At 45.3% G+C, this 13,147-nt stretch overlaps 1 protein-coding gene across 1 annotated transcript in view; it reads right to left on the bottom strand.

Annotated features, from left to right (window-relative positions):
• The window catches only part of EXOC4 (exocyst complex component 4), a 417,088-nt gene extending 404,236 nt beyond the window's left edge, over positions 1 to 12,852 (bottom strand). The window contains exon 1 of the mRNA XM_065672818.1: positions 12,752 to 12,852. Within this exon, the coding sequence (XP_065528890.1) occupies positions 12,752 to 12,837 (86 nt within the window). The 5' untranslated portion in view covers positions 12,838 to 12,852. The remainder of the gene's footprint in view (positions 1 to 12,751) is intronic.
• Positions 12,853 to 13,147: the final 295 nt, after the last annotated feature.

The following is a 13,147-nucleotide window of genomic DNA, read 5'->3' as shown; positions in this document are numbered from 1 at the left end:
CATGCAGATTAATCTTCGTGTAACACCCATGTTCCCATCAACATGACCAGCTTATTCACACCAAACTACTAAAAAATAAGCATTGATGCAAATGAAATGCACATCAGACTTCTCTGCCCAGTCTTCATACCAACAAGCTCAGCACAAACCAAGAAGAGCCACACTAAGTTATTAAGAAATGCTTTTTCTGGGGCATCCTGTGTCACTGGGTAGGGAAAGCCTTTGTCAAAGCCAGCAACAGGCATCACTGCAGGTACTTCATGCAGTGCTGTAGAGCTCAGGCTGGCAATACTGCTGCTGAACCACAAAGTTTCCTGCCCCTCTACTCTGCTGCTGCGAGACCCCACTTCCAGCACTGTGTGCAGTTCTGGGTCCTCAACATAAAAAGGACATGGAGCTGTTGGAGCAAGCCCAGAGGAGGCCACGAGGATGATCAGGGACTGGAGCACCTCCCATATGAAGACAGGCTGAGGAAGTTGGGGCTGTTCAGCCTGAAGAAGTGAAGGCTGCGTGGAGACCTCAGAGCAGCTTTCCAGTATCTGAAGGGGGTTACAAGGATGCTGGAGAGGGACTCTTCATCAGGGACTGTAGTGACAGTACAAGGGTGATGGGTTCCAACTGAAACAGTGGAAGTTCAGGTTGGAGATAAGGAAGAAGTTCCTCCCTGTGAAGGCGCTGAGATGCTGGCACAGGGTGCCCAGAGAAGCTGTGGCTGCCCCAGCTCAGGTTGGACACAGGGGCTTGGAGCAAGCTGCTCTAGTGGAAGGTGTCCTTGCCCATGGCAGAGGGGTGGAAATGGATGAGCTTTAAGGTCCCTTCCAACCCAAACTAGTCTGGGATTCTATGGTTTAGCTGCCCTCCACAGCCCCATATTTTGCACTGCAGCAAAAGGAAGTTAACAACAACCTTTAAGACTATCCATGTACAGGCACCAGCCTCGAAATCACAGCTCCAGCAGGATTCAGATTTCAGACTTCACAACTTCTGTTTACACTGAGAAGTCTCATATTTCCCCCTACAGTTTGTATGTTCAAGGGCTTCAGCCTGTTTTCCAGGACAGATGAATAATTTCTTTTATCAGCCCACTCTTGGCTTCCTACCTGCCCAATAATATGCCAAGAAAATTAGATTAAGTGTTGATTTTAGTGAAAACTGTTAACATTAATGAATAATAAATGTCTCATTTCTGCATATTTGCTTCTTCTGATGCCTCCAGCCAGGTTGGCTGAAAAACTACCTGCCTATTTTCCCTCCCCTAAGGCCAGTCATGTTCAATAGGATTACTGCTAAACTATGGATAGCAAACAGTTTCAATTATCAATTTCTGGACTAAAGAATTAGTTTCCCAGGAAGAATATTGCAGGAACAGTATGTGGGCATTACACTGCTGTGGGTATTTGATTAAACCAAAGTGAAGGAAGAGATACTATGTCCAAAGTGCAAATATGGGGTTTACACTAAGCAATATATGCCCTGATTGCACCTACAACGTGCTAAAAATATCCTTACAGAAGAGGAGTGTTGGAGTGCTCATTGCTCTTGACCACTGCTGTATCTGTGTGTTGCTGGGGAGCTTCTCTTCCTCTGCTCCACAATATCAGGCATGAGCAAACGTGTGCCTGAAGGCAGAAGCAGTATTACATGATACACAGATGCAGCTTGGAAATCCAGAAAGAATCTTCCATTAGTTGGGGATCAGGTTTCTTTAAGCACACAGTTCATCTGCCTTCACACAGCACCACTTACTCAAAGCAAAACACTCATTGAAGACAGTGGGAAACACCAACAAAAAGAGGCAAGCCCATCAAATTTATATATTTCTCACCTGATCAGGAAGACGAACACCGCAGTGAAGTGGAACTGAACCAAGTACTGAATCACTGGGGGGATCAAAGCTCTAACTGATAGCAATCCACAGTAAACTTTCTGCTACCTGTTTCTGTGTTGCTCCAAGGACTCCAGAGCCATCATATAGAATCCCAGACTGGTGTGGGTTGGAAGGGACCTTAAAGTTAATCCTGTTCCACCCCACTGCCACAAATAGGGACACCTTCCACTGGAGCAGCTTGCTCCAAGCCCCTGTGTCCAGCCTCGCCTTGAGCACTGCCAGGGATGGGGCAGCCACAGCTTCTCTGGGCACCCTGTGCCAGCGCCTCAGCACCCTCACAGGGAAGAGCTTCTGCCTAAGAGCTCATCTCAGGCTCCCCTCGGGCAGGTCAAAGCCATTCCCCTTGGCCTGTCCCTACAGGCCCTTGTCCAAAGCCCCTCTCCAGCTTTCCTGCAGCCCCTTTAGGCACTGGAGCTGCTCTCAGGTCTCCCCTTCAGGAGCCTTCTCTTTTCCAGGCTGGACCAGCCCAGCTCTCTCAGCCTGGCTCCAGAGCAGAGCTGCTCCAGCCCTTGCAGCATCTCCATGTCTCTCTCCTGATTAAGTTTTACAACATTTCATATATACTTGCATCACGCCTATCAATAAAATTAATAGTACAGCACTAAGGTTATCAAAATTACCCTTTAGAGAGCAAAATTAGAGAAGGGGGTTTGTTTATTTACATATTCTCTATTTTAAACTGTAGTAAGGATCTAAAACCCAAAGCAGACTACGACAAGCCTTTCTAAGGTACAGAAAATGAAACAGAATCAAAGCACAGCCCTTGCCAACACAGACAATTTCTGCCCAATAAAGGACTTGTGGAGCTAAACCAAGAAAGCAGTTGCTAGAAGCAACAAATAATCATTTAAGCAGAGCACAGTGGATGTCTCAAAAGCCCCGTCTCCTCTCTGCAGGAAATCACTGCAATGTGCCAAGGAGACTTCAGCATTAAAAAGGGGAGGAAAAAAGAAAAAAGGAAAGCAGAGTAAAAAGCAACCCATTAGGATCAAGTTAGTTTTCATAAGGCACCTCTTGATGACCAAGGCCACACAGCAATTACAGTATTTGCTTTCTCATTCCAGTTTAAACAGTTGTGATCACTACCAAAAGCTTATAGCGCAGGAAGACCCCAAAGCCAAGCCCAGTCCCCTGCTGAGAGCCAGGCTCAGACACAACAGCAGCACAAGCTCTCTGTGGCAGCAAATCTAATAGACAAGAAATAACAAGGGGTGAATAGAAGAGGGCAGGATGTGAGGGAAAGGGAATAACCCACCTCTCAGCTGCCTAGAGGGTTACTCGGACATTGGCAAGTTGCAAATTACCACAGGAATAGGAGCAGGGAGTTTGAAGCCCAAATTGATGGGAGGATCATGAGCTGACTTCACAAATGCACAGAAGCTGCATCTATGTGCTCTGCAGTAAGAAATGCTGCATGATAAAATGCGCTAATCCATTGGGATTATCTCCCTAGGGAAGTGGTGGATTCCTCAGCATTGGACACTTAAAATACAGGCTTATAATATTGTGTGGTTTAGGATGCTGCTTGCTTAGCTTTACATGCTTAACACAGCAGCTGGATTTGCTGGAGCCTGAGGCTGTAAACTGTGGACTTTCACCAAGACATGCTTTCAGCCGGAAAAGACTTAGCTTTCCTAGTAATTTTCCTAGAAGCTGGAACAGTGCTGTGTTTTGTCTTCCACATGGGAAAAATGTTGCTAACACCCTGATGGTTTAGCTGTTGCTAAGTAATATTTATGCTCAGTCCAGGACTTGAGTGGCCCCATGGTCAACCATAGAGCTAGTGCACAAGAAGCACAAACCAGAAGGAGGTTACCACTGCCAGCAGAAGCTGCAACTCACACAGATATGAACAGTTAACAGGCTGCCTATATGGAGACAGAGGAAGAATCCCATCAGATGTTAGAACACCCAAGGCCAAAAACTCACCTGTGGACTGAAAAGGCGTGTGAGGACCAAGTGCATAACTCATAAGGGTATGAATACCTAGGGATTGCTTTGTTCAAGCTCCCTCCTAGAGGTACCAGCAAGAGGTGTCCCTTGTGCTGTACTACTCAATTACATGATTTTTTTTCCTGGAATTGAACACCTGCAATTCTGCTGCAGAAAATAGGATTGAGCCCAAAAGGAGGAGGAAGAAGCACATCCCAGAGAAAGTGTATGTGCGAGTGAGGAGTTGGAAGAAGCACTCATGGACTCACTGGAGCTGTGAAGGGACTTTGGTCCCAGTACTTAAATGCTTGGGTGGTGTGTGAATGCTCAGGCAGTAGCTTCTCCCGTAACAGTGACACATGAAGCAACACCTAAGATCAAACAGGCATTCTGGAAATGTTTACTGGAGGCACCTTAGAATCAAAGAATCAAGCAGGCTGGAAAAGACCTTTAAGATCAAGTGCAGTCGTTCCCAGCACTGCCAAGGCCACCACTGCCCCATGGCACTGAGGCCTCGTCTCCACGGTGTGTGAACGCTTGCAGGGACGGTGCCTGCAGCTCTGCCCTGGGCAGCCTGTTCCAATGCCTGAGCACCCTCTGGGGCAGGAATTGTTCCTCAGCTCCATCTAAACCTGCCCTGGTGCAGCTTGAGGCCGGTTCCTCTTGTCCCATCCCTTGTTCCTAGGGAGCAGAGCCCAGCCCCTCCTGGCTCCATCCTCCTGTCAGGCACTTGTAGGGAGCCATCAGGTCCCCCCTGAGCCTTCTCTTCTCCAGACTGAACCCCCCAGGTCCCTCAGCCATTCCCCATCACACTTGGGCTCCAGTACCTGCACCAGCTCAGCTGGCCTTCTCTGCACCCACTCCTTACTACTACATAGTGGATTTTAAGTCTAAGTTAATAAAATACAAAAGTGAGGAAACAATAAAATCCCATCTTTTCTGAAAATCAGGATTGGTTTAATTGGGCTTTTTTTTCCCTAAACCTTCTATTTATGGGTGTAAAAAAAACACTGTCTGAAAAAGAGCCTGTCTAGAGCATGTGTTCTTCCTCACAAGTGCAGACCTCTGAGACCTTACAGGAGCTGTATTTTAACAGAGCAGGATGAAAAAGTTCTGTATAGCACCCTGGGACAAGAACAACTGTACTTCAGACACTGTCGGCAAGCTCTACAGATTTCCAGAGGTTCATTAAACTAAATGGACTTATTTGAATTTTATAATTGAAACCTGTTGTCTTAAAGACAAGTCCCAAATGGGGTGATCTACAGCTTCCAGCACTATTTAACCTCAAAGCTTATCATCTGATAATACATGGCTGAAAACCTCTGCAAAGTCTTATTGAAATTACTGTAAAAGTTGGTTCCTTACGAAACAAAAACCAGGCAGAAGAAAAACATAATAATCTAAAAGGTATTTAACAATTCAGCTCCTCAGCAACATGGTGAATGTTTCCTCATTCATTTCACAGGTTGATTGTTACTAGATTTAGATTAGATATTCCAAAGAAAAACTCACTTTTGTGGTTGCTGAGGCGCTGGCACAAGGTGCCCAGTGAAGCTGTGGCTGCCCCATCCCTGGCAGTGCTCAAGGCCAGGTTGGACACAGGGGCTTGGAGCAAGCTGCTCCAGTGGGAGGTGTCCCCGCCCATGGCAGGGGTTGGAACTGGGTGAGCTTTAAGGTCCCTTCCAACACAAACCGGTCTATGATACTATGATTCCCACGAAACACTGGATTTGAGGAATTCAATCAAAACATTCAGGAGAAACCACTCCCTTCATGCACACAAAGAAAGAAGTCATTCCTTCATGACAAGAAGTGGCAGAACCAAGTCTCTTTAAAATGCTGTTAAACATTCAAAGTAAACAGAGCATTATAAACCTTTTTCTCCTCCACTTACATTCCATTAATCTTTTATGCTGCTTACACAGTTTGTTCGAGCATTTTCAGCAGAAGCTGATGAACTTTTCATCATTGAGGACTTGTGGATGGACACATGAATGCCGCAGTGGAAAGATGGAGCAGGCCACAGCCATCTAAGTAAATATCATCAGGGAATTCTTTACTTTGCTAAATTAATCAACCCATGCTCAGATTTGACCACATCAAATCAAACAATTCAAGTATAGCTCATGACCACCTGATCCTCCATGTGCAGGAAACCTTAAGAACCAACTCTCTACCTTTTTTTGCAAGTAACTTGAGCTCCAAGAAGCCAACACAGCTATTAAATGAATTATCATAGAATCACGGATGGCTTTTGGTTGGAAGGGACCTTAAAATCATCCAGTTCCAACCCCCTGCCATGGGCAGGGACACCTTCCACTAGAGCAGCTTGCTCCAAGCCCCTGTGTCCAACCTGGCCTTGGACACTGCCAGGGATGGGACAGCCACAGCTCCTCTGGGCACCCTGTGCCAGCGCCTCAGCACCCTCACAGGGAAGAGCTTCTGCCTAAGAGCTCATCCCAGTCTCCCCTCAGGCAGGTTAAAGCCATTCCCCTTGGCCTGTCCCTATAGGCCCTTGTCCAAAGCCCCTCTCCAGCTTTCCTGCAGCCCCTTTAGGCACTGGAGCTGCTCTCAGGTCTCCCCTTAAGGAGCCTTCTCTTCCCCAGGCTGACCCAGCCCAGCTCTCTCAGCCTGGCTCCAGAGCAGAGCTGCTCCAGCCCTCGCAGCATCTCCGTGGCCTCCTCTGGACTCGCACCATGTCCCTCTTGTGCTGTCGCTGCAGATCTGGACACAAGACTCTACCACATTCCCAGAAGAAAAATCAAGTCTTAAGGATCAGCATTTGCAAATCTGTAAGAGCAGAGACTGGATAATGATACTGAGACCTGCCATCTGGAAGATTAGAAGATGAAATGTATTTACGAATCCATAGGCCACCCTGTGCTATGACCCCATCCTGGTATCACACTGCAGCTTACCAACAGCCCTGCCTCCATCAGCAAGAGACTTTGGGCAATTCCATCATGAACAAGATTTCAGAACTGCGCTGGGAATAAAAACCTTATGGAGGCAATGTCTTTGAAAGAATTCAAGCCACAAAACTAGTAATCACTTGTGAGCAAAATCAACTGCTTCTGCTTCCTAAGGTTTTGTAAGGATAACTGAGCTCCAGCTCTCCAGAATGCACTGACTAAAGCTAAAATAAGAGCTGAAAAATTAAGTACCTCAAGCTTTTAGCAAGCCACAGTGTGACCTACGCTTATACACACCGTCCCTTCACATACTGTTGCATATTCACACACTCACCCTCACCTATTGTTGCTATAACCAAGGATCTGTATTAAGCTATAACCAACCCGTCACTTGCCAAGCATTTTATCTACATGCCTCAAGATCATTTCAGGGAAGTTTCTCATTTAAAACCATTCTCTGCCATATACAATTTAGTCTCAATGAATTTCTGAAGTACTTGTAGCAAAGCTGCTACCTTGATAACATTGGAAAACACCATTAGCAATAAAAGTGGTTTTAAGAGACCATTACAGTACATAGAGATCAGAATAACTCAGCTATATTTCTTGTAGCAGCTATTTCCCCAGTGTAACAATGAGGGCAAGAGTTCTACATCCATCTTCCTCACTCCATATCAAACCAAGATATCAGTTCTACTGCTGCAGACAGAAAAAGCAGACCAGGTCATTAGTAAGAATACATTTAACAAAGTTCACTGTAAACTTAATAAAAATAACGGCCAAAAAGCACTAAAAGAGAATTCCACTTGTGAAACAGCAAATATGTTCAAGGGGTTCTGCCTGTAATTTCAGCTCCTGCAGACGTCTGTTCTGCACGTTTGCCTGTGTGAAAGCTGAGCACAAAGATTTCAATAAGGTCTCATGGAGTCACTGCTAAAGTTTGTTTTCTCCCAATTAAAGGAGCTATTAAAGGCTAGTTTGAAAAAAATAACACCCTTTAATTGGAAAGAAAAATGCCCAACAATAAAAAAAAAGAGGCAGAAACAGCCACCAATTAAAAATGTGACAAGATGTCGCTCCAAAAATACAGCATTTGCTAAATGCCACGTTGCTTCTTGCAGAGCACAAAAGCTGCTTCAACCAGCAAGCAACAAAACAAAAGGTTATGGAAAAATCAATATACATACACAGGTTTGTCCTCTGGAAGAGAAAAATCCTCTTCTCTAAGCTGTCCTCCAGCAGCTGAGCAGGATTTACTGTTCTCTGCACTAGTTTTAAAAGAGATATTGCTAAAGTCCATGTGCTCAGTATCAGACCTCTACAGTACTTTGACCTTACAAAGTACTTCTTATTTAAGGAGCTGGAAGGATCCTTCTCATACATGAGGGAGTTAACGCATGTTTTGAAAACAGGTGGGCTAAGGCATGAGCACCAGTGCTGTGCTTTCAACAGCCCAGAAGAAGCATGGGATGGAAGCTGTAAAGCTCTGATATCCAGTATCCTACTCTAGAAATCACAATCCCAGGATCTATGTCCAGAGGATAACAAGGGGCTGAAGCACTGCCCATATGAAGACAGACTGAGAGAACTGGGGCTGTTCAGCCTGGAGAAGAGAAGCTGTGTGAAGATCTCAGAGCAGGTTCCAGTGTCTGAAGGGTGCTGGCACAGGTTGCCCGAAGAAGTGGTAAATGACCCATCCCTGCCAGTAATAAAGGCCAGGCTCATCAAAACCTTGGGTACCTTGGTATCACGTGAGGTGTCCCTGCCCATGGCAGGGGGTTGGAAATGGATGATCTTAAGGTCCTTTCCAACCCAAATCATTCTATGATTCTATGTCTTCTTGTAGCAAACAACAGTCATTCCTTCTTTTCCACAATATGAGGACAAGGGCAAATTGAAGATACTCTCATATCCCCTAAAGGCACAAGCGAAAGGAAGGCTCCTCCAGCAGCAAAGGTGAGATTATAGTAGCAGACTCTGCAAATATCCATTGAGCTTCCCAAACACTCTTCTAAGATATATTGTTATGAACAAACCCTCTATTTCTCCTCTAAGAGAAACGACAGGGAAACTGTGCCCAAGATCTCAGTGTAACCCAGCAGCAGCAGAGCTGAGGGTATGACTACACTACGTCAAACTCAGCTCCCCTGGTATGGATCAAGTTGGAGCTAGTACAGAGGTGGCCACGAGGATGACCAGGGCCAGGAGCACCTCCCATGTGAAGACGGGCTGAGAACATTGGGGCTGTTCAGCCTGGAGAAGAGAAGGCTGCGTGGAGACCTCAGAGCAGCTTCCAGTGTCTGAAGGGGGCTACAAGGATGCTGGAGAGGGACTCTGCATCAGGGACTGCAGCAATAGGACAAGGGGTGATGGGTTCAAACTGAAATAGTGGAAGTTCAAGTTAGATATAAGGAAGAAGTTCTTTACTATGAAGGTGGTGAGGCGCTAGCACAGGTTGCCCAAGGAAGCTGTGAATACTCCATTCCTGGCGGTGTTCAAGGCTAGGCTGGATGGAGTCTTGGGTGACATGGCTTAGTGTGTAGTGTCCCTGCTCATGGCAGGGGTTGGAAATGGATGATCTTAAGGTCCTTTCCAATCCTATTTTCTCAACCTGCCTTCTTATGAGAGCTGCTCCATCTCCCTGATCATACAATCACAGAATAGTTAGGGCTGGAAAGGACCTTAAGATCATCTAGTTCCAACCCCCCTGCCATGGGCAGGGACATCATCCTCATGGCCTCCTCTGGACTTGCTCCAACAGCTCTATCTCCTTCTTATTTTGGTGACACTAGAACCACACATTGCTGCAAGTGGGGTCTCAGGAGAGCAGAGCTCATCTCAGTTTACAGCATTCAGAGCTGCTGAAAAGCAACACTGTAGAGACTATAGGGATGACCCAAAATTTCAGGCTATACAGAGACTGTGATTAAGAACAGTGACGCCACACTGACATTTCTGCACTTCGCTTTCCTGAAGCAGCAGCAACACCCTGATGTTAGACCAGAATCCCAGCTCCCATAAAACACTATTTCTTACTCGATTCCACTGCTGCTGGAATATATTAAACTTTGTCAAGGATCTACCCCCACTCTCCCTTAAAGCAAGACACCTTCTCCTGGGAAGTCCAGTGAAATAAGTACAAGAATCCCTAAATCTAGTATAAGAAGAAAGGAAATTATCTAGTCCCTTGCAACTGAAGGCTACTGAGCTTGAGTAAATATCACAAATTATCCCTTCATTAATACAATCATTCATATTTATGAAAGCCCTTTCAGCTTTGCATTTCAAAGCATCTTACAGACATTCAGACCGAGTGCAGAAATATTCCATGGATTCTGCAGACCTAAACAAGGTTTCTTTTTGAAACACATAACCCTATTTTTTCTAACCAAGTATAATACTTGAAGAAGCTGCTCTGGTTTTGTTTGTTTACTGCAGAAGAACATAGTCAAAGTTCTGCTGCTTTTCATACTCTGTTTCCTTTTATGGGCCTTTCACACAGGAGCAAGAGAGAAATAAAACCCCTTCTAAATAAAGAGGGAAATGCAAGTGTAAAACCACAAGGATTGGCAGAAGACTTCATAAAGGTATTGGAAATAAAGGTCTCAAGAAAATAAAGCTTTGCTACATTTCAAACCAACAGCCTGCTGTTAAGACCTGTAATACGTTTCCTGAAGCTGAGGGAAGTTATAACAAAGACACATTCAACTCACCCAAATTTGTCTGTAACAGTGTTTTATGGGCATGGAAAACAGCAAAAGTGACCTGTTGCTTGGCAAGTTCACCCTCACCTTAGCTACTATACAAAACAACATAGAGAAGAAAGTAATTTCAATTCCTTTCCATGCCATTTGCTTTTTGTACTTGGCTGACCTTAAGAAATGTGAATATTAACACAACACTTTCGCCTTCCCTTGCAATCAGTTCTACTTGCAGGTTTTCATGGTCTGGCTCAACATGCCACTTGAAGCTCTGCGAAGAATCTCTACATCCGAAGCACAAGCTCTAATTACATTCTAGAGGTTTAGTTATCAGCTGTTCTGCTGAATAATTTTAATTCCATTGAGTTTATAACCTCAGTGTTGTGTCTAAACACTGGACCTAAACCAGCCAAAGTATCAGGGCCTGTGAGGCAAAGATTAGTGGACAAACACCATTTCCTATTTGGAGAAAACAGTAACACGAGCTCACTTTCAGTTTATATTAGAAATGAAATTAAGCCCAGATTTATTAAAATAAGAGATATAAAAGGCCCTTAAAATACTCCTGGAAATTACAGAAAACAAAATGGGGAGGGGAGGGAAGACAGAAAGACAAGTACTACAGGAAATGCTGTCACAATCAATGTACATATATTATTCATTCTTCCCCTATCTACAAATCACTGTATTTTGTCTAAATTAAGGTTATCTAACTACACCTTACTATGTTTCCCTCTCCAAATTACTCAGTGTTGAGGCTGATGAAGAAACACTAAGCAGAACACACTTTAAATACATATTATTTCTCCTTGTCCCAAATGTAAGGTGTAAATGTCCAGCAAAAACTCAGTATGCAGGTGAGAAACCTGGGGTTTTTTCAGTTTTTCACAATTTAGCATTTATTATGCAAATGGACCCTGTAAACTCATAAACAATTGCACTACTGTGTGTGTAGGTCTGGATATAACATCTGCAAGAACAGTACCCATTTTAACAGTCATGGATTTGGGTATTCACTTCCTGTCCCTTCCCCTTTCAGCACTGTTATATGCAAAAATGCACTACTACGACTGTCATACTCTACAGTTTACATGAGGTCATATCAAAGTAGACTCTTCTCCATCTGCACACATAGAGGTGTAACTCCAACCTAAATAACCTAAACCTAAAACAATACTAACAAACCACATATGCTCAAAATGGAAAAGTCTGTGTTAAGCTTCAGCTTTCACTCATTGTTCAGTGTGTTCCTGTTACCCGTTAACATCCAATTCACAGACCACAGTCACAACCCTGGAAAAGTGAAGCAGTTCTGAAGCTCTTTTTTCAGAGCCACTATCTACCTGAAGCTTTACAAGAGCTGAAAGACCAGTTACCAGAGTAATGAAAGAATGAGTTTAATCTTAAACATCATTCAAAGAAGATTTTAAAACCGTAACACATCCTTGATACAACACTTTTCCTACAGTAACTTCTCCAAAGTAAGAGAACGATTGTACTTTCTGGCAAAGACACTGAAGTAGGAACCAGTGTCTCAAAGCTCATTACAACTCAAAATACGATGCTGGTGTGACTGCTGCTCAGACCTGCTTTAAAAGGTATTCATAACACCTAAGAGCTCCAGTGTGTGACATCAGCTGCCAAACCACTGCTTATAAACAGCACCGAAAAGAAGGAGCAGCAGCTAAAGAAAGCACAGCAGTGAAGTGAGTTCAGGCCCTTGCTTTGCTCCATGTATATCACAGAACCATCCTCTAGCAGAGGAAAAGAGTCAGGAAGAAGAGCAGGCAGAAATCAGTCTAAACGTGACTAGAAACAACTGCTTTGCTTTCATCCCCCACAAGATGATGAGACTCAGAAACCGCTTCTCCCACTACCACATCCCAAACTAGGCTGGAGTCTGCACGCAGGACTTACTGGTCCTACAGCTTTCCCAACCTGTCACATTTTACCCACTGCTACTGTATGCTTGTGAAAGGGGATCGACTACAGACACAGCAGCAGCAAGAACACAGTGCCTTGACCCTCCCTGTATGCCATTCAGCTAGTAATAACTGCAGGGATTGCTCTTATAACCCCAGCATCCAGCAAAGTAAAGGGAACAGACGGGGATGAGCCACGCAGGGTGGGAGAAGGGCAGGACACCCCTCAGGGGAAGCTCTGCTCCAGCACTCAGGCCTCCGCACCGCTGTCGGGGTGACCCAGCCGGGGAAGGCCCCCACTGCACAGCAGAGCGGGCACACAGCCCTGGGTCACCCCCATGAGCCCGGGCGGACGGGACGGGAGGCTGCGGAGCGAGGCGGAGCCGACCCTACCTGATCACAGAGATCAGCAGCCCCGAGGGGTCCTTGCTCTTGCTTATGCTGCTTCGATAGCGCCCACCCACGTCGCCCGCCGCCATCTTGTACCCCCCTCAAACACAGCGCGGCCACGCCCGCTGGCCACGATCAGCCAATCAGAACAGAGAAGCCGGTCTTTGATCCAATAGGAGGAGATGAGGGGCGGGGCGATGGCATCAAGCAGAGCCTTCTGGGAGTTGTAGTTTTAATGGCGGTGGTTCCGGTCTGCGCTGTCAGCCTGGTGTGGTCAGAAGCGCGCGATCGACGGCGTAATTAAGGGGTTTAACATTGATTAATAAATTACCAATTAGACACAATGCATCTGCAAAGAGAGCTGTTCCCAAAAGTCAATATTTGCTCCAGAAGCTGCAG

Source organism: Lathamus discolor, chromosome 1 (assembly GCF_037157495.1).
Source record: "Lathamus discolor isolate bLatDis1 chromosome 1, bLatDis1.hap1, whole genome shotgun sequence".
Classification (NCBI taxonomy): domain Eukaryota; kingdom Metazoa; phylum Chordata; class Aves; order Psittaciformes; family Psittacidae; genus Lathamus; species Lathamus discolor.
Note: the sequence above shows the minus strand (reverse complement) of the source record. Positions and strands in the feature narration are given on the sequence as shown.